At 44.9% G+C, this 27,805-nt stretch overlaps 1 protein-coding gene across 1 annotated transcript in view; it reads left to right on the forward strand.

Annotated features, from left to right (window-relative positions):
- Positions 1–25,845, forward strand: part of LOC138665014 (proton channel OTOP2-like) — a 212,007-nt gene extending 186,162 nt beyond the window's left edge. The window contains exons 5-6 of the mRNA XM_069752141.1: positions 22,104–22,963; positions 25,416–25,845. Coding sequence (XP_069608242.1) covers positions 22,104–22,963; positions 25,416–25,586 — 1,031 coding nt within the window. The 3' untranslated portion in view covers positions 25,587–25,845. The remainder of the gene's footprint in view (positions 1–22,103; positions 22,964–25,415) is intronic.
- Positions 25,846–27,805: the final 1,960 nt, after the last annotated feature.

The following is a 27,805-nucleotide window of genomic DNA, read 5'->3' on the forward strand; positions in this document are numbered from 1 at the left end:
GAGACATGAGAGCAGGATGGAGACACGGAGGCAGGATGGGAGACAAGGGGCAGAATGTAGACATGTGGCTGAATGGAGACAAGGGGCAAAAAGGAGACATGGGGCAGAATGGGAGACATGGGGCAGAATGGAGACAGGGGGCAGGATAGGAGGCACCGGGCAGAATGTAGACAAGGAGCAGGATGGGAGACATGGGGGCAGGATTGGAGACACAGGGGGCAGGATGGAGACACAAGGGGCAAGATGGAGACATGGTGCAGGATGGAGACAGATGGAGCAGGAAAATGGGGCAGGATGGAGACAGATGGTGCAGGATCATGGGGCAGGATGGAGACAGATGGGGCAGGATGGAGACAGATGAGGCAGCATCATGGGGCAGGATGGAGACACACGGCACAGGATCATGGGGCAGATGGGGTGGGATCATAGGGCAGATGGGGCACGATCAAGGGACAGATGGGGCAGGATCATGGGACAGATGGGGCAGGATCATGTAACAGATGGGGCAGGATGGGGAGATCATATGGGGCAGGATGAGACATCACATGGAGGAAGGATGGGAGAACATATGGCTGGAGCCAGGAATGAGACACACAGGGGCCAGGATGGGGGATATTAATACTGCAGTGATGTATTTATTTTATTTTTTGAGAATACTGTTTTAAATGGGGGAGGCGGTCCTGTTACTGTGCAGAGCAACACTGTCGCCTTTTTTTCTTTATCTGGTGTAGTTTATAATTTGGGAAAAAAATAAGTAATGTGTTCTAAAAGTGGTGCTCTAGATAACTGTTATTTCCTGCAGAGATGAGCCCTGACTGGAAGAAGTGACGGCGGTCTGTGCTGGATCAAGATAAAAAGCGAGGATGAAGGACTTCACCTAGAGACGTCACTGGTGAGTCAGTGTGTTACCTATGCACTGACACTATACACTGTATACTATATACAGTGGTCCTGTGTACAATGTCACCAGAGATCACTGTATTACCTTTACACTATACACTATATACAGAGCCCCTGTGTATAATGTCACTGGTGATCACTGTATTACCTGTATACAGGCACTGCATACTAAGTACAGATCTCCTGTGTATAATGGCACTTATGGTGATATTAGTATTGTGGTTTTTTTATTACTGATCAGTATTTTAGTATTCAGTCACTATGTGGTAGTAATATGTTGTCCGGCCATGGTGTGGCTGTATTTGTTCCTTGTATGTGCTATTATTTGGTCACTATGTGATGGTAATATGGGGTCTGGACATGGTGCGGTGGTATTCGTTCCTTGTATGTGCTATTATTTGGTCCCAATGTGGTGGTAATATGTGGTCTGGACATGGTGCGGTGGTATTTACCCCTTTTTATTTGATATTATTCAGTCAATGTGGTGGTAATATGTGGTCTAGACATGGTGTTACATAGTTATTAAGGTTGAAGGAAGACTATAAGTCCATCTAGTTCAACCCATAGCCTAACCTAACATGCCCTAACATGTTGATCCAGAGGAAGGCAAAAAAAACCATGTGGCAAAGAGTAAGCTCCACATTGGGGAAAAAAATTCCTTCCTGACCAAACATACGGCAATCAGACTAGTTCCCTGGATCAACGCCCTATCAAGGAATCTAGTGTATATACCCTGTAACATTATACTTTTCCAGAAAGGTATCCAGTCCCCTCTTAAATTTAAGTAATGAATCACTCATTACAACATCATACGGCAGAGAGTTCCATAGTCTCACTGCTCTTACAGTAAAGAATCCGCGTCTGTTATTATGCTTAAACCTTTTTTCCTCCAAACGCAGAGGATGCCCCCTTGTCCCTGTTTCAGGTCTATGATTAAAAAGATCATCAGAAAGGTCTTTGTACTGTCCCCTCATATATTTATACATTAACATAAGATCACCCCTTAGTCTTCGTTTTTCCAAACTAAATAGCCCCAAGTGTAATAACCTATCTTGGTATTGTAGACCCCCCAGTCCTCTAATAACCTTGGTCGCTCTTCTCTGCACCCGCTCTAGTTCAGCTATGTCTTTCTTATACACCAGAGACCAGAACTGTGCACAGAATTCTAAGTGTGGTCGAACTAGTGACTTGTATAGAGGTAAAATTATGTTCTCCTCATGAGCATCTATGCCTCTTTTAATGCATCCCATTATTTTATTTGCCTTTGTAGCAGCTGCCTGACACTGGCCACTGAATATGAGTTTGTCATCTACCCATACACCCAGGTCATTTTCATTGACGGTTTTGCCCAGAGTTTTAGAATTAAGCACATAATTATACATCTTATTACTTCTACCCAAGTGCATGACCTTACATTTATCCCCATTAAAGCTGATTTGCCATTTATCAGCCCAAGCTTCTAGTTTACATAAATCATCCTGTAATATAAAATTGTCCTCCTCTGTATTAATTACCCTGCAGAGTTTAGTGTCATCTGCAAATATTGAAATTCTACTCTGAATGCCCCCTACAAGGTCATTAATAAATATGTTAAAAAGAAGAGGGCCCAATACTGACCCCTGTGGTACCCCACTGCTAACCGCTACCCAGTCCGAGTGTGCTCCATTAATAACCACCCTTTGTTTCCTATCCCTGAGCCAGCTCTCAACCCACTTGCACATATTTTCCCCTATCCCCATTATTCTCATTTTATGTATCAACCTTTTGTGTGGCACCGTATCAAAAGCTTTTGAAAAGTCCATATACACTACATCCACTGGGTTCCCTTGGTCCAATCCGGAATTTACCTCTTCATAGAAACTGATCAAATTAGTCTGACATGAACGGTCCCTAGTAAACCCGTGCTGATACTGGGTCATGAGGTTATTCCTCTTCAGATACTCCAGTATAGCATCCCTTAGAATTCCCTCCAGGATTTTACCCACAATAGAGGTTAAGCTTACTGGCCGATAATTTCCGAGTTCAGTTTTTGTCCCCTTTTTGAATATTGGCACCATATTTGCTATACGCCAGTCCTGTGGTACAGACCCTTATTATGGAGTCTCTAAAGATTAAAAATAATGGTCTATCAATGACTGTACTTAATTCCTGCAGTACTCGAGGGTAGTGGTGGTATTTGTTCCTTGAATGTGCTATAATAGGTCACTATGTGGTGGTAATATTGTGTCTGGTCATGGTGCAGTGGTATTTGTCCCTTGTATGTGATCAGGCTCGGACTGGCCACCGGAGAACCGGAGGATTCTCTGGTGGGCCCAGGCACTAACACCTGCTGGCATACTGACCAGCAGCTGCCTAGGGCACCCACTGCTCCAGAGGCCCCTAGCCAGTGGCTATGGGGCCCCTGAGTCAAGGGGGCCCGCCCTGTGCCAGCGTAGCAGCAGCTGGAGACAGGATCCTGTCCCCGCTGCTAAAGTAAAATGAATATTCATGCTTCCCACGCCCCTATGGGCGTAGAGAGGCGTGAATACCATTTCTCTTTAATAGCGGGCAGCGTTAGCTGCTGGCTGCAGCTCACACTGCACGCATGTGAAGCACCCCATACACAGATGCAGGCACAGACACACACAGCGGAGCTCACCTCCCAGCATCCTGCTTCCTGCGGTGGCGAGGAAGAGGCTGCAGGATGTGCTGCTGCTGCAGGGAGGTGAGTTGTGCTGTGTGTCTGTGTGCCTGCGCGCGTGTGTGTGTGTGTGAGCTGTGTTATGACCTGGTGGTCAGGACAATAATGGACCTGGTGGTTAAGAGCACACGGAATGACCTGATAGTTACTGATAATAAAGGACGAGCTCTGGGACGTGGGAACTCTGCTGACCGCAATCCCTAATCCTATCAAACACACTAGAAATAGCCGTGGATTGCGCCTAACGCTCCCTATGCAACTCGGCACAGCCTAAGGAACTAGCTAGCCCTGAAGATAGAAAAATAAAGCCTACCTTGCCTCAGAGAAATTCCCCAAAGGAAAAGGCAGCCCCCCACATATAATGACTGTGAGTAAAGATGAAAATACAAACACAGAGATGAAACAGATTTAGCAAAGTGAGGCCGGACTTACTGAACAGACCGAGGATAGGAAAGGTTACTTTGCAGTCAGCACAAAAACCTACAAAAAGACCACGCAGAGGGTGCAAAAAGACCCTCCGCACCGACTCACGGTGCGGAGGCGCTCCCTCTGCGTCCCAGAGCTTCCAGCAAGCAAGACAACAATAAAAATAGCAAGCTGGACAGAAAAATAGCAAACCAAAGAAATACAAGCTGGAACTTAGCTTCTGCTGGGAAGACAGGTCACAAGAACGATCCAGGAGTGAACTAGACCAATACTGGAACATTGACAGGTGGCATGGAGCAAAGATCTAAGTGGAGTTAAATAGAGCAGCAGCTAACGAATTAACCTCGTCACCTGTGGAAGGAAACTCAGAAACACCCACCAGAGGAAGTCCATGGACAGAACCAGCCGAAGTACCATTCATGACCACAGGAGGGAGCCCGACAACAGAATTCACAACAGAGCTGAGTTTCTGCTGCAGTGAGCTTTGCTGTGTGTGTGTGTGGTGGTGAAGGACAATGATATTGGCAGGGGAGACAATGATGGAGGTGATGGGCAATGATGGTGGAGGGTGGAGACAATGATGGAGGTGATGGCAATGATGGTGGTGGGGGGAGGCAATGATAGAGGTGATAGGCAATGATGGTGGGGGAGCCAATGATGGAGTTGATAGGCAATGATGGTGGGGAAGGCAATGATGGAGGTGATATGCAATGATGGTGGGGGAGGCAATGATGGAGGTGATAGGCAATGATGGTGGGGAGGCAATGATGGAGGGGATGGGCAATGATGGCGGTGGGGAGAGGCAATGATGGAGGTGATGGGCAATGATGGTGGGGAAGGCAATGATGGAGGTGATAGGCAATGATGGTGGGGAGGCAATGATGGATGTGATAGGCAATGGTGGTGGTGGGGGAGGCAATGATGGAGGCGATGGGCAATGATGGTGGTGATGAAATGGGCAATGATGGTGGTGGGGGAGGCAATGATGGAGGTGATGATGGAGGTGATGAAATGGACAATGGTGGTGGGGGAGGAGGCAATGATGGAGGTGGTGGAATGGGCAGTGATGGGGTGGTGGGGGAGAATGATAGGGGTGGTGGGGAGAAGGCAAAGATGGAGATGGTCATGAGGACAATGATGGGGGTGGAGAGGGGCTGCATTATACTTTATGAGGAGGCTACATTATATTTTGTGGGGGGAACTGCATTATTCTCAGGGGACTAAATTATATTATGGGGCTACATCATACTATATGAGGGGGCTACAGTATACTCTATGGGGGGCTGCATTATATTCTGTGGTGGGGCTGAATTATTCTCTCAGGGGCTACATTATATTCTGGGGGGCTACATATTACTATATAAGGTGGCTACAGTATATTCTATGGGGGGCTCCATTATATTCTGTAGTGGGGCTGCATTCTTTCAGGGGACTACATTATATTCTGGGGGGCTACATCATACTATATGATGGGGCAGCATTATGCCTTATGAGGGGGCTACAGTGTACTCTATGGGGGGGCTGCATTATATTCTGTGGTGGGCTGCATTAAACTATATGAGGGGGCTGCATTATACCCTATGAGGGTGCTACATTATATTCTATGGTGCGGGACTGCGTTATACCTGAGGGGGTTGCATTATATTTTGTGGGGTGCTGCATTATATTCTACTAGATTGTGGCCCGATTCTAACGCATCGGGTATTCTAGAATATGCATGTCCCCGTAGTATATGGACAATGATGATTCCAGAATTCGCGGCAGACTGTGCCCGTCGCTGATTGGTCGAGGCAACCTTTATGACATCATCGTCACCATGGCAACCATTATGACATCATCATCGCTGTGCCCGTCGCTGATTAGTCGAGGCAACCTTTATGACATCATTGTCGCCATGGCAACCATTATGACATCATCGTCGCTGTGCCCGTCGCTGATTGGTAGAGGCAACCTTGATGACATCATCGTCACCATGGCAACCATTATGACATCATCGTCGCTGTGCCCGTCGCTGATTAGTCGAGGCAACCTTTATGACATCATTGTCGCCATGGCAACCATTATGACATCATCATCGCTGTGCCCGTCGCCTGGCGGCCTCGACCAATCATAGGCGCAGGATTTCTACGTTGATACTGTGCCCGTCTCTGATTGGTCGAGGCCTGGCGGCCTCGACCAATCAGAGACGCGGGATTTCCAGGACATACAGACAGACAGACAGAAAGACAGACAGACAGACGGAAAAACCCTTAGGCAATTATATATATAGATGAGAGGGGACTGCATTATTTTTTATGAGGGGGCTACATTATATTCTATGAGGGGGCGACATTATGTTCTATGAGGGGGCTACCCCAAACCTTGCTACATAATTAAGATGTGTGCTACCTTATATTATACCCTGATATTAGTGCTTTTTACCGCACAATTGGTGGTCTTGTATCTATTTCTATGTAGCTACATAGTGGGCCCCAAGACTGATTTTCTCTGGTGGGCGCAAGGTGCTCCAGTCCGACGCTGTATGTGATATAATTGGTCATTTTAAAAATTGAAAAATAAATAAAAATATACCTATATTGTATTGGATATTTTAACAAATGTTTAATAGGTTAAAGTAGAGCAGTGCCCGGCCAAAAGAGTCTAACTTGTCGTGGTGGCAGCTTAAAAAATCTTTTGACTGTGGACAGTTCAAGGGGTGGAGGTGGGACTGGGGTGAAGCCTGGACGGAGTCTCTAGGGGGCCCTAAAAATTTTGCCAGTATGGTGCCTGAAATTCCTAGTGGCAGCCCTGAGAATAACTACGTTGTGTTGTGTTGCAGTCTTCTACAGCCTTACCTTTTGTAGCAGAGTTTGGATGGTTCCTAAACCGCTTTCAGCCTCCTACACAGCTGTTTTTGGTTCAGATAATGACTGTGTTTCAATCTGTATAGGAAAAGGGTGATCTTTATTACTTATTTGGTATAATTGGTTCTTCATTCACCTGACTACAGTCCTACACTTTGTGCAACTGGATCTGGAATTTATACTGGTTTGAAGGTAAAGGGAGGTCACAAAAATATTGATGTTTTATATTTCTCTTTTGTTCATTCAGTTTGTATTTTGTTAACTGAAAAAAATAAACTATTTTCATTTCTATTTTTGAAAGCCTTCTTGCTTTGCAGCATTTTTTCCACACCTGCCTAAAATGTTTGCACAGTACTGTATGTGAACTCATGAAAATCAAGAGTATGCAGTAAATATTCAGGTCCACAGTCTTTTGCGATCTTTGATTTCACACTTACAATGCATAGCTTAAAATCTGTGACAATGTTATGTTAAAATCCAAATGTTTAACAAAATTCAGGTTAACCGTTTCTAGCTGTTGTCAGGGTAGTTAATAAATGTCTTTCATGGGAAAACTCTCTACTAGAACCAGTATGAATAAGTGTCCCAACTCATAAAGATGTCAAGGATAATGTAAAGCTCTGATTTAGTTTCCTTGGGATTATTTTTATGTAGTAGAAGTTCCAAATTCCAACTTAGTCAGTTTCTGCCTTCCTATATAAACGAAGGCTATAAAACACAATTTTTCAAATTGCAAGCCATTATGATGTATAAATACTTCAATAAGTTGTCCTGTACTTGGACAACTTCTTCTCATACCCCTCGCTTGAACTATATAAAATAATAAAGCTTATACTCACTTCCCGTACCAGTGCCATTCCTGCGGTGTCGGCACTCAGTCTTCCCAGGGTCTCGTGCTGTTGTTGTGACATGTGACACCAGCGCCCAAACAGTGTTGGCATCCCCGCCTCCTGAGCAGGAAGAGGACTTCTGAGACAAGCTGCAGCCCGGACTTCCTCTTTATGTCCGATTTGTCCGAAGGTGGACTAATCGGTCACCGACGTCACGTGTCTCAACAACTGCATTCAAATCCCGGGACCGCAAGTGGCGACACCGTGGGAATGGCACCGTCACAGGAGGTGACTGGAAGCTTTATTATTTTATGTGGGCCAAACATATTGATCAAGAAAGGGTTGTCATTGTCCTAATAGTTGGACAACCCCATTAAACACATTGATACCCCAAAATATCAGCCACAAAATTTAGTGCCAACCAAACTGTTTCATAAGCTCCAGGCTCATTTTACCCATAAATGAAACCAAGTGTCTTCACAAGTACCAGGCATAATAGCCTGCATAGGTGACTCCTAGGAGTATATTCCACACTTACAGGTGCTTCTCATAAAATTACTGTAGAATATCATCAAAAAGTTAATTTATTTCCGTTCTTCAATACAAAAAGTGAAACTCATATATTATATAGAGTCATTACAAACAGAGTGATCTATTTCAAGTGTTTATTTCTGTTAATGTTAATGATTATGGCTTACAGCCAATGAAAACCCAAAAGTCATTATCTCAGTAAATTAGAATACTTAAACACCAGCTTGAAAAATAATTTTAAAATCCAAAATGTTGGCCTACTGAAATGTATGTCCAGTAAATGCACTCAATACTTGGTCAGGGCTCCTTTTACATCAATTACTGCATCAATGTGGCATGGCATGGAGGCGATCAGCCTGTGGCACTGCTGAGGTGTTATGGAAGCCCAGGTTGCTTTGATAGCAGCCTTCAGCTCGTCTGCATTGTTGGGTCTGGTGTCTCATCTTCCTTTTGATAATACCCCATAGATTCTCTATGGGATTAAGTTCAGGCGAGTTTGCTGGCCAATCAAGAACAGTGATACTGTTGTTTTTAAACCATTTATTTGTACTTTTGGCAGTGTGGACAGGTGCCAAGTCCTGCTGGTGAATGAAATGTCCATCTCCAAAAAGCTTGTCGGCAGAGGGAAGCATGAAGTGCTCTAAAATTTCCTGGTAGACGGCTGTAGTGACTATGGTCTTGCTAAAACACAGTGGACCTACACCAGCAGATGAGATGGCTCCCCAAACCATCACTGATTGTGGAAACTTCACACTAGACCTCAAGCAGCTTGGATTGTGTGCCTCTTCACCAGGCCTGGACTGCTAATCTGTCCTTTTGGGCATTTTCCCAGTGGACAGTGGCCCCTCTTGTGGAGCCATGAGCTCGGATTCCTGCTGCCAGCCCCTTTAATTTTTCAGGTGCTTTGTGGCGCAGCATCACAGGAGATGGGACACGCAGCGTGCACATCTGGCTGGAGCCATAGCCGCCTTCAGCAATGTGCACACAGTGGTAAGAGGCGGCAGCTCCGCTATCTGGCACACAGATAAAAGAAGAAAAGGAGGTTGCGTTACTTACACCATGATCACACATAGCATCCTCCTCTTCTGTGTGCAGATCTGCCTCCAATGTCCGATCAGCCAGGACCAGGAGGGGGAGGAGCATTAACATGCAGAGCAGCAGCACAGGACAGCAGGATAAGGTGAGAACTGGCCTGCACACTCCAGGTAACCTCTCAGCTTTTGCTGTGCAGAGATAAATAGCAGGGAAAGAGGGGCATTTGACAAATGATAAACTAAACATGGCGGGTTAGAATATGTCTGTAAGTGTGCATGTGTGTTTTCCTATGCATGTGAGTATGCAGGTGTGTTTCCTATGTGTATGAGCGTGCATGTGTTTTCCTATGCGTGTAAGAGTGCATGTGTGTTTTCCTATGCATGTGAGCATGTGTAACACCCCAGGAATCTGGTTGTTACAGTGGTATTGCCTTCCTCACGGGGAGGGTGATGCCTGGAAGCAACAAGGATCTCTTTAACAGGTAACACGTACACACAACACTGTTCTGACTCCAGGCCAGGAGGGGGAGCTCTAGACCCAGATTCAGGGTAGCTTCCCTATATTTTCTGGCTGGAGGAGGAGTTAGGGGTTAAGTCAAGAGGAGAGCTGGAGCCGTGCAGACACAAGGTTCTGCAGCTCCTGACAGAGCAGTCTGTGGGAGACTGTGAGGGGAGAAGAGGCAAAAGAGAGAAAAGATACTGAGGTGGTTTTCCTACACACAAACACAGAACCTGTTGTTAAAAATTTGAATCCCACCCCTGTATACAAGTATATATAATATTCATTATGTAAATAGGGGATGGGTCAGAGAGGGATCAGTGACCTGTCAGAAGCCATACTGATGAATAGCTAATCAGAACACCACATGAAGACCCCCCACAGGCCGCCCAGAAGCATGAGCTGCATGTGCATATGCTGCATATGTTGCATGTGATATTTGAAAGTGAAATTATGGGCTACACACACACACACACACCTTCCTGCTGTTCCCACGTTCTCTTCTGTGGGCGGTCCTTTCTCCTCCATTTCCCACCATCCCAGACCAGGAGGCGGATCTCTCTAGTGGACGGAAAGATCTCTCTGACATGGTAGCATTGGTTAGGGGCGGCCATGGCTTTCGCGCCGTTCTTCTAAGCTTCACCCACAACAACATGCCCTGCTCTTCCTCCATGCCACGTGGTGCTGCAATGGCTACAGTTTTTAGTCCAATGATTATTCAGCTAAGCACAGTCTCTTAGGCGCACAAGACCCAGTTTGCTGGGTCAGTCCATCCTGTTCATGACGCCAAGTTGGAGCACCCGCTCAGCTCCGTACACTTCATAAACACACACGGCTCTTCTCCGTACACCTCATACACACACGGCTCCGCTCCGTACACCTCATACACACATGGCTCTGCTCCGTGCACCTCATACACACATGGCTCCGCTCCATACACCTCGTACACACACACACGGCTCCGCTCCATACACCTCGTACACACACACTGCTCTGCTTCGCACACCTCATACACACACGGCTCTGCTCCGTACACTTCATACACACACACGGCTCCGCTCCATATACCTCATACACACACGGCTCTTCTCCATACACCTCATACACACACATGGCTCCTCTTCGTACACCTCATACACACACAAGGCTCTGCTCCGTACACCTCATACACACACATGGCTCTGCTCCGTACGCCTCATACACACACATGGCTCTTCTCCGTACACCTCATACACACACAGCTCCACTCTGTACACCTCATACACACACACACACACACACACACATGGCTTTACTCTAGTCACCTCGTACACACACACGGCTCCGCTCTGTACACCTCATACATACACACGGCTCCGCTCCATACACCTCATACACACACGGCTCCACTCCATACACTTCATACACACACAGCTCTGCTCCGCACACCTAATACACACACGGCTCCGCTCTGTTCACCTCGTGCACACTCACACACAGCTCTGCTGTATCCACCCTGTAAACAACTCCTGACCTCACACATAAGCTTACCATCGTCCAGCACCATGACAACCAGCACAGCAGAGACCTGCAATACAGGGAGACCCCTAATCATGTGACTCCTGACTCCTCCCCTCCTGTGACCTCGTCACAGGTCCTGTGTGGCGCGCACAGAACAGCGGCAGCCATGTATGTGATGTGTGGCTCTCTGTGAGTGGAGGGATGCTGCTCTGCAGTGCTGGTCCACGGGGCACACTCAAATCGTGACTCCCCAGCGGGATACGGGTAGGTTGGGAGGAGTGGTACCAGATCGCGGCTCTGAATCTCCCCGGTTCGGGGAACCGACTACTTTTTTAACAAGCGGTTCCATCGAACCGGGGAGAACTGGCTGAATCCCACCCCTGCTTGTATATCTTGAGGAAAAAATATCATCCTGCAGGCAGGGGCACCTACGCTGCAGCATAATCCCATATGTGCTGTGTGTATAATTAATTTGTTTGAGGTTACCCTTAAACTCATTAAAAAAAAATCTGTTTGAAAATGGCGCCAGCCACTCCTGCGCAGTAGCAGCTATAAGTGATCTGACAGGTGCTACAGAGTAGGTGCTGGCAGCACCATCTTTGTAGAGAAAAAAAATGTCCTCCTCCAAGATGGCCCCGCCCACGCCTATGCAGTAGTATCTATCGGATTAACTCTTTCTACACCGATAGTTGCCTACTGTGCCGGCACCATTTTCAAATGGATTTTTTCTAAATGAATTTCAGGATATGCAACAAATGAATTATGCACACAGTACCTATGCGATCATGCTGCAGTGCAGGTGCCACCGCTGGCGTCTGCCTGCTGAATGGGAATGTTTTTCCAACATTATTAATATTCATTATGTAAATAGGGCGAGGGTCATTGAGAGATAAGTGACCTGTCAGAAGCCATACGCATTAATACCTAATCAGAGCACCACATGCAGACCCCCCACAAGCCGTCCCTTAGCGCAAGAATATAATTAACTCTAAACTAAAAATAAAGATTAAACAACAACCACAAGACGGATTTCACCACCAGGTATCCTTTTAATCAGTATAACAGCGCCCACCTGACACTGTCTGTAGGTTACTGAGCACAATCCTGCTTACAGGGGCACTTTAAGTATATAGCAAGGACATGTGCATAAACTTCTGACAATATGTTTCCGAATTTCCATGCAATACATTTTGTTTGTTTTTTTCTGAAAAGGAGAAATGGTCAAACTAAAAAAAAAACAAAAAAAAACCAGTGGTTTCAGACCTCAAATAAAGCAAAGAAAACAAGTTCATAATCATTTAGAAACAACAATACTAATGTCTTACCTCAGGAAGAGTTCAGAAATCAATATTTTGTGGAATAACCATAATTTTTAATCACAGATTTCATGCTTCTTGGCATGCTTTCCACCAGTCTTTCACACTACTTCTGGCGCAAACATTTAAGCATTTCTTCTTTGTTTGATGGGTTGTGACTAGTGTGAGCATTCCGATACTGCAAATATCGGGTACCGATATTCGCTGTATCGGAATTCTGATGCCGAGTTCTGATACTTTTGCGATATTGGATACCGGAATCGGAAGTTCCTATAGTGCAGTGATGCACTATAATGGAGTGTGGGCGGTGCGTGGGCGGTGCGTGGGCGGAGACTGCGTGTGTGTGTGTGCGGGCAGGGTCTGTGCGTGACCGTGGGGGGGTTTGTGCGTGCCTGCCGGGGCTCTGTGCGTGTGTGTCGGGGCTCTGTGCGGGCCTGCCGGGGCTATGTGCGGGCCTATCGGGGCTATGTACGTGTGTGCCAGGGCTCTGTGTTTGTGTGTCGGGGCTCTGTGCGGCGTGCCGGGGCTCTGTACAACGTTCGGGCTCTGTGCGTGTGTGTTGGGGCTCTGTGCGGCGTGCGGGGCTCTGTGTGTGCCTGCCGGGAGTCTGTGCGGCGTGCTGGGGCTCTGTGCGGCGTGCGGGGCTCTGTGCGTGTGTGCCGGGGCTCTGTGCGGCGTACCGGGCTCTGTGCGGCGTGCCGGGGCTCTGTGCGGCGTGCGAGGCTCTGTGCCTGTGTGCAGGCATCGTTCGATGGGACTACAAGTCCCATCGGACGATGCCTACTACAGTGACAGTGATTGACACATTAGTCAATGATGGGACAGTAGTAGTCCCATCATCCGGCTAATGTGTTGAATGAAAAAAAAAAAACATACATACCACATACATGCTACATACATGCTACATACTACATACATGCCACATACATGCTAGATACTACATACATGCTACATACATACTACATATATACTACATACATGCTACATACATGCTACATACATACATACATGCTACATACATGCTACATACATACATGCTACATGCATACTACATACATTCTACATACTACATACATGCTACATACATGCATACATGCTACATACATGCTACATACATACATGCTACATACATGCTACATACATGCTACATACATACTACATACAGTACATCCATACATTACATACAATACATACAGACATACAGTACATTAAACATAGAGTACATACTCACCATTACTTGTCACTTTGTTCCCCGAAGCCAGTGACTACTGTCCCATCATTGGCTAATGTGTCAATCACTGTCACTGTAGTAGGCATCGTCTGATGGGACATGTAGTCCCATCGGACGATGCCTGCACACCTGCACAGAGCCCCGGCATGCCGCACAGAGCCCCACATGCCACACAGAGCCCCGCACGCCGCACAGAGCCCCGTCACGCCGCACAGAGCCCCGACACACATGCACAGAGCCCCGCACACCGCACAGAACCCCAGCATGCCGCACAGAGCCTTGGCAGGCCCGCACAGACCCCCGGCCGGCACGCACAGACCCCCGGCCGGCACGCACAGAACCCCGAGAGGCCCATACAGATCCCCGACAGGCCCACACAGACCCCGCCCACACACACAGACAGGCAGTGTCCGCCAACGCACTGCCCACACTCTTCCCCCCTCCGGAACAGGATGTAGAAGGACAGAAAGGGCTTATTTACATTCCGATATTTGTGTCCCATTGACTTGCATTGGTATCAGGTGTTGGTATCAGCGATATCTGATATTTTTTGGATATCGGCCGATCCAATCCGATACCGATACTTCTGGATATCGGAAGGTATCGCTCAAGACTAGTTGTGATTAACCATCATCCTCTTGATTACATTCGAGAGGTAGGTTTTCAATGGGGTTAAGGTCTGGAGATTGGGCTGCCCATGATAGGGTTTTGATGTGGCGGTTTCTTAATTTTTGCCAGAGCTGAACAGCATATAGTAAAGTGCTGCGTCCAATCCACAGCAGCCAGATGTTACAGAATAGTGGAGAGGATTTTATGAAATCCCATCTCCACTATGCGTGTAGGGAAGCCTGCGTCTTTCTAGACCGCAGCATGTTTATCTTGCAGAGATGCTCAGTCTCCGCAAGATAAATATCACAGTCCAATGTATAGAACTCAGTGATTACCCGCACATACAAAAGCCAGCAGTGCTTTAGACGGATCTGCGTCCAAAATGCTGCCGATAAGGACTGTGGAAATGGGGCACCCCAGGAGTCCTGTTGCCACAGGGGCATTGCCTCCCTCACAGGGGGTGATGTCATGCCTGGATGCAAGGAGGGATCCCCTTTCCAGGCACATCAGCATGCAACACCTTTCCTACTCCAGACGAGAAGGGGAGCTTCCCTGTAAGTTCTGGCCTGGAGGTGGGGTTAGTGAGTTTTTAGTCAGAGTCTGAGACAGTGAAGGAGGAAGAGGCAAATGAGGAGAACCTGGGGGATTGGAGCTGCGACTGAGCTCACCCCAGGACTGTTCGCCAATGACCGGACACCGGAGTCTCTGGTTGTGTGGGAACTGCAGGCCCAGCAACTAAAACCGGAGGGCAGGAGATTGCAGGTCTCCTGGCCCCAGTTGACACCCTGAGGTACAGCAGCATACAAGGGCCGAAAGTCACCACGAGGGAGTGACACCTGGAACAGGCTCAAGCTACCTGCCATGTGGGTAGTGTTCCATTTAATGGACAGACTGAGAGAGGGACTTAAGTAGAGCATACAACATCAAGAAACCAGAGAACAACAGAGTAGGGAGGCCTCCAACCCCACCGGGCTAGGTGGATTCTGTATTGCTTCCAGGCTGCCCGGATCTCCAATACCACCTGTTACCTGTGCTCCGGACTGCACCATCAACCAGGAATTAAAGGTAAATAAAACTGCAGCCCTTTTGTCCTCTAGTCCTTTCCCGCACCCTCAGTCCTGCACCCCAACACCCACGATCCCTGATAGACTGTACTCGTAGCCCCAGGGCCTTGCTCCACCTGTGGGGAGCAGAACCATCTCAGCTGTGACGCCATCGGCCCCAGCGATCCCTTTAAGCAGCTACGGCTACCCATTGCTGAACACCACAGGTGGCGTCACATGAAATCCCCTACAAACATTCCCTCGTTATTTTTATTGCACGCTCAGGGCCACGGACCGGGTCACCGCTATACCCCTTGGCCCTAGCAGGTATCGCAGAAACATACCCTTATAGTGTAGATATCTGTATATAGTATAGTGCTGTGTGTATATTAGATAGTGTGGACTCTATACTATATACACAGGAATATATATACTGCATAATATACATACAGCTCCATACCATGCTTTATAACATATTATATATATGGCGTGAACTCCCCACTACAAATTATATACACAGGCGCAGTGCCCACTAAATAACTATATCACAGGCCCACAGGATGTGCTACAACATAGTCCACGAATTGGTACTGTATACACATATAGTAAATAGTGTGGAGCCACTACACACACACACACACACACTCTGCACAGCACCACTTCTCCTGTCCTGTATACTGGGTGTAATTCTTAATATCTGCATTAGGCTGCCATCACACTAGCAGTATTTGGCGAGTATTTTACATCAGTATTTGTAAGCCAAAACCAGGAGTGGGTGATAAATACAGAAGTGGTGCATATGTTTCTATTATACTTTTCCTCTAATTGTTCCACTCCTGGTTTTGGCTTACAAATACTGATGTAAAATACTGACCAAATACTGATAGTGTGACGGCAGCCTTAAGGCCACGTTCACACGTTCAGTATTTGGTAAGTATTTTACATCAGTATTTGTAAGCCAAAACCAGGAGTGGGTGATAAATAGAGAAGTGGTGACGTGTTTCTATTATACTTTTCCTCTGTTCTACTCCATGACTTTGGCTTACAAATACTGATGGAAAATACTGACCAAATACTGAACGTGTGAACGTGGCCAAACAGTCAGAGGAAAAGTATAATAGAAACACGTCACCACTTCTGCATTTCTCATCCACTCCTGGTTTTGGCTTACAAATACTAATCTAAAATACTGACCGAATACTGAACATGTGAACATGGCCTTATTCTGTATATACAGTGGGTATGGAAAGTATTCAGACCCCTTTAAATTTTTCACTCTTTGTTTCATTGCAGCCATTTGGTAAATTCAAAAAAGTTCATTGTTTTCTCATTAATGTACACTCTCCACCCCATCTTGACTGAAAAAAACAGAAATGTAGAAATTTTTGCTAATTTATTCAAAAAGAAAAACTGAAATATCACATGGTCATAAGTACACCATGTTCCAAATTATTATGCAAATAACATTTTCCTCGGATTTTCCTAAATGATCGTTGTAAATGACAGTCAGTCTAATAAAAGCCATCACCCATTAGAGTATACATAAAATTTTATTGAAGAAACCTCCCAATGATAACAGTATAATCTCCAAAATGAATAAAAACTCAAAATGTGCTGTTCCAAATTATTAGGCACAGTAGAATTTCGAAACATTTGATATGTTTTAAAGAAATGAAAATGCTCATTTGTGGAATTTGCAGCATTAAGAGGTCACATTCACTGAACAAAAAAGCTGTTTAACTCCAAAACATCCTGACAGGCCAAGTTATATGTTAACATAGGACCCTTCTTTGATATCACCTTCACAATTCTTGCATCCATTGAACTTGTGAGTTTTTGGAGAGTTTCTGCTTGTATTTCTTTGCATGAAGTCAGAATCGCCTCCCAGAGCTGCTGTTTTGATGTGAACTGCCTCCTACTCTCATAGATCTTTTGCTTGATGATACTCCAAGGGTACGTGTCCAGGTTCAGGATGGCCGGCGCTTTGGATGGAGCGGAAAACTCGCTCCGCCCAAAGATCCGCCCCCTTCTGTTCATTGCACACATCCAGAATCATCACACCCCACACGTGGGGCCCTGTGTTTTACCTTGCGGCGGCGCAGCGTCGCCGCAAGGTAAATGGACATGCTTCGATCTAAAAGGACGCGCCGCATGTCCGGAATCGCAGGGCATGTTACCACGCATAGTGGAGACAGGATTTCATAAAATTCCCTCCACTATGCTGTAACATCTGGACGCTGCGGATTGAACGCTGTGGCTCCATGCAGCGTTCATTCCGCAGCTAGTCCGGATGTAAAACGGCCCGTGGACACATGCCCTAAAGGTTCTCTGTAGGGTTGAGAGATGATGGCCACACCATGAGTTTATCTCCTTTTATGCCCATAGCAGCCAATGACTCAGAGGTGTTCTTTGCAGCACGAGATGGTGCATTGTCATGCATGAAGATGATTTTGCTCCTGAAGGCACGTTTCTGCTTTTATACCATGGAAGAAAGTTGTCAGTCAGAAACTCTATATACTTTGCAGAGGTCATTTTCACACCTTCAGGAACCTACCAGCTGTTTCCCCATGATTTCGGCCCAAAACATGACTCCTTCACCTCCTTGCTGACGTTTCAGCCTTGTTGGGACATGGTGGCCATCCACCAACGATCCACTACTCATCCATCTGGGCCATCCAGGGTTGCTCAACACTCATCAGTAAACAAGACTGTTTGAAAATTAATCTTCATATATGTCTGGGCCCACTGCAACCGTTTCTGCTTGTGAATACTGTTTAGGGGTGGCCGAATAGTAGGTTTATGCACCACAGCAAGCCTTTGAAGGATCCTACACCTTGAGGTTCGGGGGACTCCAGAGGCACCAGCAGCTTCAAATAACTGTTTGCTGCTTCGTAATGGTATTTTGGCAGCTGCTCTCTTAATCCAATTAATTTGTCTGGCAGAAAGCTTCCTCATTATGCCTTTATCTGCATGAACTCTGTCTATGCTCTCTTTCAGTCACAAATCTCTTCACAGTATGATGATCACTCTTAAGTGTTCGTGAAATATCTAATGTTTTCATACCTTGTCCAAGGCATTGCACTATTTAATGCTTTTCAGCAGCAGAGAGATCCTTTTTAGTTCCCATATTGCTTGAAACCTGTGGCCTGCTTAACAATGTGCAACATCATTTTTAAGTAGTTTTCCTTTAATTAGAATCACCTGGAAAACTAATTATCACATGTGTTTAAGATTTTTAAGATTGATTTCAGTGATCCATTGAGCCCTGAGACACAATACCATCCACGAGTTTATTTGAAAAGCAAAACAATTAAATCTTTATGACACTTAAATCCAATTTGCATAATAATTTGAAGGACAGTGTATTCAGACCCTTTGCTCAGTATTGAGTAGAAGCACCCTTTTGAGCTAGTACAGCCATGAGTCTTCTTGGGAATGATGCAACAAGTTTTTCACACCTGGATTTGGGGATCCTCTGCCATTCTTCCTTGCAGATCCTCTCCAGTTCCGTCAGATTGGATGGTGAATGTTGGTGGACAGACATTTTCAGATCTCTCCAGAGATGCTCAATTGGGTTTAGACCAGGGCTCTGGCTGGGCCAGTCAAGAATGGTCACAGAATTGTTCTGAAGCCACTCCTTTGTTATTTTAGCAGTGTGCTTAGGGTCATTGTCTTGTTGGAATGTGAACCTTTGGCCAAGTCTGAGGTCCAGAGCACTCTGGAAGAGGTTTTCATCCAGGATAACTCTGAACTTGGCCAGATTCATGTTTCCTTCAATGACAATCAGTCGTCCTGTCCCTGCAGCTGAAAAACACCCCCATAGCATGATGCTGCCACCACCATGTTTCACTGTTGGGAGGGGATGAACAGTGCCTGGTTTTCTCCACACATACCGCTTAGAATTATCACCAAAAAGGTCTATCTTCATCTCATCAAACCAGAGGATCTTATTTCTCATAGTCTGGGAGTCCTTCATGTGTTTTTAGCAAACACTATGCTGGCTTTCATATGTCTTGCACTGAGGAGAGGCTTCCATTGAGCCACTCTGCCATATAGGCCCGACTGGTGGAGGGCTGCAGTGATAATCGACTTTGTGGAACTTTCTCCCATCTCCCTACTGCATCTCTGGAGCTCAGCCACAGTGATCTTGTGGTTCTTCATTATCTCTCTCACCAAGGCTCTTCTCCCACGACTGCTCAGTTTGGCTGGATGGCCAGGTCTAGGAAGACTTCTGGTGGTCTTAAACTTCTTCCATTTAAGGATTATGGGGGCCACTGTGCTCTTAGGAGCCTTGCATACAGTAGAAATACTTTTGCAACCTTGGCCAGATCTGTGTCTTGCCACAATTCTGTCTCTGAGCTCCCTGTCCAGTTCCTTTGACCTCATGATTCTCATTTGGTCTGACATGCACTGTGAGCTGAGGTCTTATATAGACCGGTGTGTGCATTTACAAATCAAGTCCTATCAGTTTAATTAAACACAGCTGCCCTCCAATGAAGTGGAACCATCTCAAAGAGGATCACAAGGAAAAGGACACCATGTGACTTAAATATGAGTGTCTGAACAAAGGGTCTGAATAATTATGACCATGTGATATTTCAGTTTTTATCTTTTATTAAAATGCAAAACTTTCTACATTTCTGTTTTTTTTTCATTCAAGATTGGGTGCAGATTGTATATTAATGAGAAAAAATGAACTTTTTTGAATTTACCAAATGGCTGCAATGAAACAAAGAGTGAAAAATTTAAAGGGGTCTGAATACTTTCCGTACCCACTGTATACACTGCACAGCACCACTTCACCTGTCTTGTTGTCAGAGAGGCTGCATTGCACTTAGGGAAGCTCATTATTGGTTTGTTTTTTATATTCCTATGGCTAAACAAAAATAAATCTTGGAAAAGCTGTTTAAATGGGTTACCCCAAGTAATCCCCCCTCCTTGAGATATGGAATAACTTGCCAATCGCTGGAGCCCCCATAATCCTGAGAACCAGCGCTCTGAAGAGCACCATGTAAATAGAGCTGTGGTCGATCCTGCACACTGTAGCATCATTCACATGTGGTTCCTCAAATGACTCCTTTAGAGCACCACTCCAGTATTCTTATTTATTTATTGCACCACTGGAGTGGCACTTTAAATGTAAGTCCGCTGCTCCCAGTCTCATACTCACCTTCTGCTACCTTCATTAATTTCCAGCATCACTCCAGTTCATCTCCTGTGAAAAGTGACCTTCTCGCAGCTCTATTGTTTCATGAAGCGGCGCAGAGGTCACTTTTCAGTACAAGTCTAAGAGAGTCTCGTCCTGGCCTCGTTCTGGCTCTCATAGACTTGTGTCGAGAGCTTGTGATGTAACTTCTGATTTCAGTCTCCCAGAAGCTGCACTTACAAAATGGTGCCGTGGGATTGGAGCAGTAGTGGGGAAAAGCAGGGAAGACTCCGGAGGATGAGTATATCACTGGAGCTAGGGGCCTCACACTTAAAGCGCCACTCCAGTGCTGAAAAAAAAACGCTTGAGTAAGTAAATAAAAATCCACTGACCTGGGGTGGAACATGCTATAGTATCGTGGGATTTGTGTGGCAGGGCTGCTTTTTTATCCCAGTCCGGCCCTGCTCTCCACTCTTCCTCCAGACTCTGGGACCTTGATTTCCAAATAAAATGCAAAATTTACTTTCATCTGAAAACAACACCTTGGACCACTGAGAAACAGTCCAGTTCTTTTTCTCCTTGGCCCAGGTAAGACGCTTCCGGTGTTATCTATTTGTCATGAGTGGCTTGACACAAGGAATGCGACACTTGTAGCCCATGCCCTGGATACGTCTGTGTGTGGTGGCTCTTGAAGCAATGACTGCAGCAGCAGTCCACTCCTTGTGAATCTCCCCCAAATTTTTAAATGGCATCTTCTTAACAATCCTTTCAAGACTGCAGTTATCCCTGTTGCTTGTGCACCTTTTTCTAGCACACTTTTTCCTTCCACGAAACTTTCCATTAATATGCTTGGATACAGCACTCTGTGAACAGCCAGCTTCTTGCCTTGTGGAGTGTGTCAGTTACTGCCTTCTGCATATCTGTCAAGTCAGCAGTCTTCCCCATGATTGTGGTGCCTACTAAAACAGACTAAGGGACCTTTTTAAAAGCTTAGGAAGCCTTTGCAGGTGTTCTTTGTTAATTATTCTAATTTCCTGAGATAATGACTTGGGTTTTCATTGACTGTAAGCCATAATCATTAACAGAAATAAACATGTGAAATAGATCAGTCTGTTTGTAATTACTCTATATAATATACGAGTTTCCCTTTTTGTATTGAAGAACTGAAATAAATTAACATTTTGATGATTTGATTTTCTAATTTTCTGAGAAGCACCTGTATGTACAGAATGATTGGAATAGCAACCAAAGTTTCAACATGCTAGTTTGTTCAAAAAGCTGCAAATGTTCACTTATCAGACATCACAAAGCTCATCTGGCATGCAGGTTGTTCTTGTACTGGGTGTAAATGAAAAACGGGAAATTTCCAAAATCATTGCATGTGGATAAGGTACCTTTATTCATTACTTAACTTTAGCTGTAAAAAAAAATGACTGCCAGTTAGTTGATGAAAATAAATCAGACTATATGCCTCTCTCAGATGACCTAAGTAAACATATTCATTTGTCTTTCCAGATGAAATTGAAAATGAGCAATGTGTGTGCAGTGCACGGTGCAAAAGTGGCACCACAATGTACATCTACTTGTACCCCTTTAACATTGAGTATAATCTGTTTGCTGCAGCCATGATTTATATCATGTGGAAGAATGTAGGACGTCAAATTGATGAAAATGCTTCCCACTACCATGGAATAGGACCAGGATTTCACCAACATATACCATTCCTGGGACTTACATCTGGCTTGACTATTTTTGTTGTTGGTCTAGTGATGTTTGTAATATACGAAATAGGCAGGGAAAACCATGATAGGCAATGGTTGTCACTGACAACCTTTTGTATTTTTCATGTGATCAGCCTTGCTCTCATGTGCCTGGCTAACATAGTGGGAATGATTATCTTCAGATTAGATAAGAGAAATATGTGCAAAGAGAAGAACCCAAGCCGTGCGCTGGATACAGCTCTACTACTTGGAGCAACATTAGGTCAATATGCAATATCTTACTACTCGATTATAGCCATGGTGTCTACACAACCCTTCAGTTCTTTGTGTGGATTAATGGTTAGTTATTCATTGTTGATGATTCTGCAGCACTCGAGTCAGAATGCGTTTATCATTGAGGGACTGCATCGTCTTCCACCCAATTTATCATTAAGTCATATTAGTTCAAATATCTCTAGCCCAACAGTAGAGCAGGAAACCATAAACCAGGTCAGCGTACCAGAAATGAACAGAAGACATTCTTTTACTGGTCCAACGAACTCAAGCAGAAGATTGACAAGAAGAGGAACCCTGAGTGCTCAAATTAAAAGTCATCTCAAGAAAAGAAAAACTATGAAAGATGTGTACTTGTTTCTTTTCCTTAGTAACATAATAGTAAGTAATGTGTTATACATAGTGAGACCTAGCCTAGTCTTTATGTTTTCACTTGTGTAAGTATTTTTAAATTGTGTATTGAAGTTTGTTTTAATCTTAAAGTTCTATAGTAACCTACATCCGATAAATAGTAGTGCTTGTAATTTTCAAACCCAAAGCTTTAATCTTGACTTCTGAGTCTCTGCTTGGTCCACAATCATACCACGTGTCCCTCACTCTGACTACCAAGCTCACACAAGGTCTTTAGTGTGGAGCTGAAGTCAATTTCTCTTTTTTTAGCTGCTTCTATCATTTTTTGTTTGTTTTATCATGAAAGCTTTAAGCCTTAAGGCCCCGTCACACATAGCGAGATCGCTAGCGAGATCGCTGCTGAGTCACAAGTTTTGTGACGCAACAGCGATCTCAGTAGCGATCTCGCTATGTGTGACACGTACCAGTGATCAGGCCCCTGCTGTGAGATCGCTGGTCGTGTCGGAATGGCCTGGGCCATTTTTTGATCGTTGAGGTCCCGCTGACATCGCTGAATCGGCGTGTGTGACGCCGATTCAGCGATGTCTTCGCTGGTAACCAGGGTAAACATCGGGTAACTAAGCGCAGGGCCGCGCTTAGTAACCCGATGTTTACCCTGGTTACCATCGTTAAAGTAAAAAAAAAAAAAACACTACATACTTACCTACCGCTGTCTGTCCCCGGCGCTCTGCTTCTCTGGTCTGGCTGTGAGCACCGGGCAGCCGGAAAGCAGAGCGGTGACGTCACCGCTCTGCTTTCCGGCCGCTGTGCTCACAGCCAGACCAGAGAAGCAGAGCGCCGGGGACAGACAGCGGTAGGTAAGTATGTAGTGTTTGTTTTTTTTTACTTTAACGATGGTAACCAGGGTAAACATCGGGTTACTAAGCGCGGCCCTGCGCTTAGTTACCCGATGTTTACCCTGGTTACCGGGGACCTCGGGATCGTTGGTCGCTGGAGAGCTGTCTGTGTGACAGCTCCCCAGCGATCAAACAGCGACGCTGCAGCGATCCGGATCGTTGTCGGTATCGCTGCAGCATCGCTATGTGTGATGGGGCCTTTATTCTTAATGAATCAGGTGAGGCGCATGCTGACTTCTGCCTCTATGTATGCCTCACCACACAGAGAGCAGGGGTCACAACGCTCTGTCAAGCCCCCATCCCTTCCACTTCTTTGGAGCTGGGTTGAGAATGGTGTGAAAATGCCAAAAGTCACATTTTTTTTTTACTACAGTTGCTGGTCTGATATAGGTAGTCAGAGTAAGTCGACACATGTAACAGCTGAGGTGGCTGAGAAATTACAAATAATGCACTTGATAAGAGTAAGAGAATAAGGGCTCATACTCACTTGCACAAGATTCGGATGAGTCTCGCACGGCAATACCCAGCACTGCACCTGGCACAGAGGAGTGTATGGCTGCATGTGTTCCCATGCGGCCGCACACTCCAATTGGGTATTGCCGTGCGAGACTCATCCGAGTCTCGCGCAAGTGAGTATGAGCCCTTAAAGGGAACATGTCACCTGAAAAAACCTTCTTAACCATCACGGAGGCGGCACTGGTGCAAGTTCAGTATACAGAGCCAGTATCAGTCAGAGCCGGGGTGTGGTTATAGCCGCTGTTCTGTATACGGTGACTGAACCCGTGCTGACACCGCCCCCATGACTAAAACCAGAACGCTGCCGGGGGAGGGGGGAATAAGTTCATTTTAATGGTATTGACCTGCATATAACCCTATATCTATAGGTTAACAGTGTTTGTTTGTGACAAGTTTCCTTTAAGGCACACCTAGTTACCAGAGGTTGATGACTATGAGACCGTAAGATTTGGCAGCAAAGAAGCAGGTTTTGCTGATTTTTTTTTTTTGCTGTGTATTTGTGGTCTTTGTTGTCTTTTGTGCATGCTGATAAAGTTCCCCCCCCCAAAAAAAAAGCATGATATAACGTCCTTAGGTTTTTGCAGCAAAAATGCAGCAAAACCTGATGCCTGCATTTCTTGCTGCATTTTTGCACTCACTCATTGCTTTCTATGGGCGAAAAAACAATGAAAGAAGTGACAGTTTTCCAATTCAGTCAAGAAGAAAAAAACAATGTGTGCGCATGAGATTTCAGAAATCTCATAGCCTTTGAAGGTACTGTAAAATGCAGCTTAAAAAACGCAGCAAAAATGCAACGTGTGAACATAGCCTTATAATGCAGAGGACGGCATTTTTTTTTTCAGTGAGCAAGCACCCCCATACTCCATTACATAGGCAGGGAGTACATATTTCAAACTGCAATAAGACCTGGAGAATATTAGCAATTTGGAGGCCACTTTGATCATGTTTTTGTACAAGAAAGAACCCAAATTGACTAATAGTGTCAATTGAAACATTTATAATGCAATTTAATGCACTAAGTGTCCATGTCCTATTCATCTGTTAAGTCATTTGTTGTCTTCTTCCCCCAGTTCTGGATAATGCCTGCCTTTGGAGCTCGGATACGATTTGACAACGGTTTAGAGGTCAAGTTTTATGGTTTTACATTATGGGCCATAATCACCAACATTTGTCTTCCTTTTGGGATCTTCTACCGTATGCATTCAGCTGCTACCCTGTTGGAACTTTACAGCATGTCATAGAGGACCCCATCATCTATTCTCCAAAACCATGATGCTTCTGGACAATCATCATCATCCGTTATATGTTTTCTAATGTAGAAATAATCTGAACACAGTGCTTGATGAAAATTTGCATGTAACGCTCAGAAAATTGTTGTCAAATTTAATTGTTTGATTGTTGCATTAGTTGTGGACCTTATCCTTACTGTAGTAAACAATAAAGCAAATAGTCCATTAGTAAGCCATAATGGATCAATAAATAATAATGTGACTTTCTTGACTCCAATGTTGACATGACTTGTTTTTTGGTGGTCAAAAAGAGAACTGAAACTTGAAGTGGAGGGGTGGTGGTCAAATTCGGATGAAAAAGCATGACTGTAGACAGGCTACTCCCTAATATAAAAGCATTATTTAAAAACGTTAAATATTTTTAAAATATGTATGAAGGAATTTCCAGCATCTGAAACCTTACTGGCAAAAACACTAAGGAAACCATTCTGATGAAACTATTAGGCTATGTGCACACGTCAGGATTTCTTGTAGAAATTTCCTGAACAAAACCGAACATTTTCTGCAAGATTTTTCACGTTTTTTTCGCTGATTATTCCTGAAGCTCCCAATGCAATGGGAAATGTAGTGGGAAATCCGCAAAAAATACGCAAAATTATTGAACATGCTGCGTTTTTTTCCGCGATGCGTTTTTTTCGTGGAAAAAACAGCAACATATGCACAAAAATTGCGGAATGCATTATAAATGATGGGATGCATCTGTATGCGTTTTTTAAACATTTTTATCGCGGAAAAATACGAAACAAATTCAAAAAATCCGGAACGTGTGCACACAGCCTTACATTGAGCCAGTGATCATATTGCAAATTAAAGGGATTTCCTATGGATTTTTGTTTATTCCATAGGCTTGTTTAATAATATAGGTTTTACTTCCCCATGATGTCACTTTTGCAGTGTGTCAGCAAAGGTCATGGGCAGCGGATAGCGGATTGGATAGGATGACGTGTCATGAGAAACCCTGAGCTTTTTAAATGCCAAAGGTAACAAACCTAAACAGGACTGAGTTCTTGGGACTGGTGGGTGGTCCCGAGCAGTAGATCAAGGATGCCAGTAGTGGAAGAAATAGGAGGCGGAACCGCTAAGCATGTAGAGGAACCTGCTGATTAGGACTGTGGCGACAAGCTAAGCTGTGATGAAGTAGGGCAAAACAATGTGTGTCACCGGTCCTGGAGTAGACTACGGTAGAAGGAAACTATGTGTGTGAAAATGTTTTACACTGAAAGAAACATCCATAAGACTTTGCACCTGTTACCCCTTGTACATAACCCTTAGGGCTTGCTTGTGATTAAATCGGACAAATGCAATCTGATGGCATTTGTACCAATTTATTCCTATGCTTCTGTTCTCAATGGTGTCTCTTTTTCTGCTCTGAGCAGATCGCAATTGGATAGGGAAAAAAACATAGCATGCTGTGATTGCATTCCAAATTCGGATCACACGCACCCATATAAGGCCGGTGTCACACTCAGTGTAGGGAAATACGGTCCATATTTTACATGCGTAATACGCAGAAATTATCCCAAAACAGTGATCCGTATGTCATCCGTAGGCAGGGTGTGGCAGCGTATTTTACGCATGTCATCCTCCGTATGTAATCCGTATGGCATCCGTACAGCGAGATTTTCTCGCCGGCTAGCAAAACGGACATACAATGGATCCATGGGCTCAAATATTCATGAAAACATATATACAGTCTATATATATATATATATATATATACAGTGGGGCAAAAAAGTATTTAGTCAGTCAGCAATAGTGCAAGTTCCACCACTTAAAAAGATGAGAGGCGTCTGTAATTTACATCATAGGTAGACCTCAACTATGGGAGACAAACTGAGAAAAAAAATCCAGAAAATCACATTGTCTGTTTTTTTAACATTTTATTTGCATATTATGGTGGAAAATAAGTATTTGGTCAGAAACAAACAATCAAGATTTCAGGCTCTCACAGACCTGTAACTTCTTCTTTAAGAAGCTCCTCTGTCTTCCACTCATTACCTGTAGTAATGGCACCTGTTAAAACTTGTTATCAGTATAAAAAGACACCTGTGCACACCCTCAAACAGTCTGACTCCAAACTCCACTATGGTGAAGACCAAAGACCTGTCAAAGGACACCAGAAACAAAATTGTAGCCCTGCACCAGGCTGGGAAGACTGAATCTGCAATAGC

This window comes from Ranitomeya imitator, chromosome 2 (assembly GCF_032444005.1).
Source record: "Ranitomeya imitator isolate aRanImi1 chromosome 2, aRanImi1.pri, whole genome shotgun sequence".
NCBI classification, from domain to species: Eukaryota; Metazoa; Chordata; class Amphibia; order Anura; family Dendrobatidae; genus Ranitomeya; species Ranitomeya imitator.